Source organism: Corapipo altera, unplaced genomic scaffold, assembly GCF_003945725.1.
Source record: "Corapipo altera isolate COAL_440 unplaced genomic scaffold, ASM394572v1 61553, whole genome shotgun sequence".
NCBI lineage: Eukaryota > Metazoa > Chordata > Aves > Passeriformes > Pipridae > Corapipo > Corapipo altera.
The window spans coordinates 4957649-4960648 of NW_020884918.1; the positions used below are offsets into that span (position 1 = coordinate 4957649).

At 43.5% G+C, this 3000-nt stretch overlaps 1 protein-coding gene across 3 annotated transcripts in view; it reads left to right on the forward strand.

Moving 5' to 3' along the window:
* Positions 1–2044, forward strand: part of LOC113953191 (urea transporter 2-like) — a 299021-nt gene extending 296977 nt beyond the window's left edge. For all 3 annotated transcript variants that reach the window (XM_027656092.1, XM_027656094.1, XM_027656093.1), the window contains one exon: positions 1352–2044. In XM_027656092.1, the coding sequence (XP_027511893.1) occupies positions 1352–1621 (270 nt within the window). In that variant the 3' untranslated portion in view covers positions 1622–2044. The remainder of the gene's footprint in view (positions 1–1351) is intronic.
* The last annotated feature ends 956 nt before the right edge of the window (positions 2045–3000 follow it).

Consider the following 3000-nt stretch of genomic DNA (forward strand, 5'->3'; position numbering starts at 1 on the left):
GTTTGTTTGAGCCATGTTTTGTTTTTTTCTGATATAATGTTGAGGAAATCCCTCAGAATTCTCTATGTCACCTTTGACAGCATTGAAACGAGAATGCTGCAGCCGGTGACAGGTCTTGTACAAACTCTATGTCAGCTGAATTGTGCCCTTGGAGACTCTATAGTTGATAATAAGATTTCAAAGACCTTTGTATCATGTTATCCACAGCAGGGTTGTGCATGTGTATGTGAGTTCCAGCAACGGCATATGGTTTGAGATTAAATGTTTAGTTGAGCAATATCTTTTAGCAATTCCCAATGGTCTAAATTTTCACTTTCTTCTTCCAAGGTCTTTCTCCAGCTACCCCTACAGACATTATTAAAGTTTGAACTGGATGTAAGAACTAAAATGAGGGAGAGACTGTTCTCTTAAGTACAAAGTTATTATATTTGGACAAATCAAGAAAGAGGTGAAGCCAGAAATGCCAGGCTTTGTTTCTTCTTTAAGATCTGAGAGATTAAAGCAAAACCATATTTTAATAAAATTGATATACTAACTTAAAAGAAAATAAAGAATAAAACTAGCAGCTTTGTGCAATAAATGTACTCATCTGGCACCCACTCAGTACCATGTAGGTCCCTGCAGATGGGCTGCTTTAAGCACACCTTCTTTTGGGATGCATCAGGAAAAAGGACATCCACTTTTTCTCCCTGTGATCTTGCTTTTGGCAGACATCAGGTCAGGTCAAGAGGTGGGGAAACAGAGAAGGATTGGGGGTTGGATGTAATGCCAGCGACACATAGCTGTTGAGGAGGGTGAGTGAATAACGCTCTCAATACATGACATTATACAGAGCAGAGAGGGTAGAATTTGGCTCTTTTATTAGAAAATTTAAATGTCCACTAGTGAGATGGGTGTCTGGAGTTTTATTGCAGTCATCAGAGCTCGGGAGCCTGATTCAGTTGCTTCAATGTTGGTGCCAGGTGCCATCTAGCACCAAGAGCTGCACCTCCAAAAGGACCGAGGTCTTCAGTGTCGGCTGCTTTGTGTAGTCCCACACACACCAGACAAATTAGATACCTCCGTGTGAGCAGCTGAGTTGACATTTCGTAGCAGAGGAGCTTCCCAAACTTCTACTGACCAGAGGGAACCCTGCTCACATGTAGCCTCTACCATCTACATCTCTGGATTCAGACAGGAGAATTCTGTATCAGGGGTGGGTCAGGAGTACATATCCTATTACACCCTGTCCTCAGAGAAAGCTCTTCCAACCCCTCAAACGCAAGAATTTAGCCACAGGTAGACATAAACAGAGGGAAAAAGCAAAAAGCAGTACCAAAATCGCCCTGGTGTCTGTTTTCTCTCCCACCAGCTCGGGCTGCCAGTCTGCACCTGGCCTTTCTGCTTGTCCGCGCTCCTCTTCCTCCTGATCAACTCGGAAAACCCAGCCATCTACAAAATCCCCCTCTCCAAAGTCACCTACCCGGAAGCCAACCGGGTCTACTACCTGAGGATGAGGAAAAGGGCCTCGGAGAGCAGGAGAGAGGAGCAGAAACGTAAGGAGCAGAAGCCCCCCAACGACTCAAAAATAAGCACGGGAGGCACCCCCCTGTGCACCCCCAAGAGCCGCCACGCCCACTGATTCCAAGTATCCAGTACTGCACACTTTTGGGGCAGCTTTCCAGACATCATCCAAGCACACAACACAGCCACAAACACCACCTTTGCCAGCGGTCTGCAGGCTGGGGATTCAGTGTTCCACACTCCAGAGGGAACATGGTTTTGCCCTTGAGCTAAGCTTTACAAAAAGCACTCAGGTAACGTAATAACAGCTGCCTTATCAATCCACATGCTGTTAACTTGAAAGTCACCTCTTATCAATAATAATTATAAGAATAGGTAGAAGAACATTAAAAATGACAGGAGGCTGTATTTAATTTCAGAGGTGTAATTTAACAAAATAAGTATGCTGAGAAGGCATTGGTGTCTAATAATAATAAATAATGTAAGAACTACGTCAAGAGCTGCACTTCAAATTAAGAACATGTGTATTTGAAAGTGGAATAAACAGACTGATCTCTTCCTCTCTTGTGTCCCATCAATGTCTAACCCTTTTAGTACCTCTTAAGAGCTGCAACACACACAAGTGAATATTGTTACAGCTTGCATAGCATTTTTGGTGCCATCTCCTGGCTCCTTGTTAAGTGAAGGTATGAATATATATGCTTTAATCAGACTGGAAAAGAGACTAGCTAGAAATGATCAAACATTCTTCTTTTCCTTGAATAATTTTCTGTCTTACAAATAGATCTCTTTCCTGTTGACTGCAGCATAGCAAGATGGAATCCCTACGTGCATCCAGGGGGAAATAGGAAAACTCCATGTAAAAAGTGAGATAAACATTTACTGCTGGTGGCAGTTACTGCAGTTCATTCTCTCCCTTTCCTGTGGGAGCAGATCCTTTCCCTTAAGCTATGAGAACTTAATAAGTCAAAGGTTCCCCTTGATGTTTTCTGGGTGTCAGATTGGGGTCTCCACATGTGTCTTCAGTGTTTCGACATTGCCAGTTTATGCCTCCTCTAAGTCCTTAAAACAGGGGAGCACCAGTTGCCCTAAGGAGGGCTTTTCTTGGGAACCTTTTCCAAAACCTCTGCAGAGGAAGCCTGCCAGAAAAGGCTTCCTCATTCTAAAGTTGTTTTAAATGATCAGTTTAAAATCTCGCACCCAGAGGACACGAAAATTTAAAATCCAAAAAGACTGTGCGACCAGAAACACTCAGATTGTGCCTTTATCACCAGAAAGTAGCAGCAGCAGCAACATCTACCAGCCCTTCTAAATGTCCCCTAGAAGCAGCATCCAAGATGGAATTCAACCTGGTGAACAAAACCATAGTCTCACTTATGTTCGGGTGCTTTTTGAACAGGTGAGACCATTCCAGGGACGTCTGGTAAAATTTAAGCTTTCTCCCCTCTCTGCCAAGATACCCTTTGAGCCAGGATACCAGCAAAACAATGGGGCAGT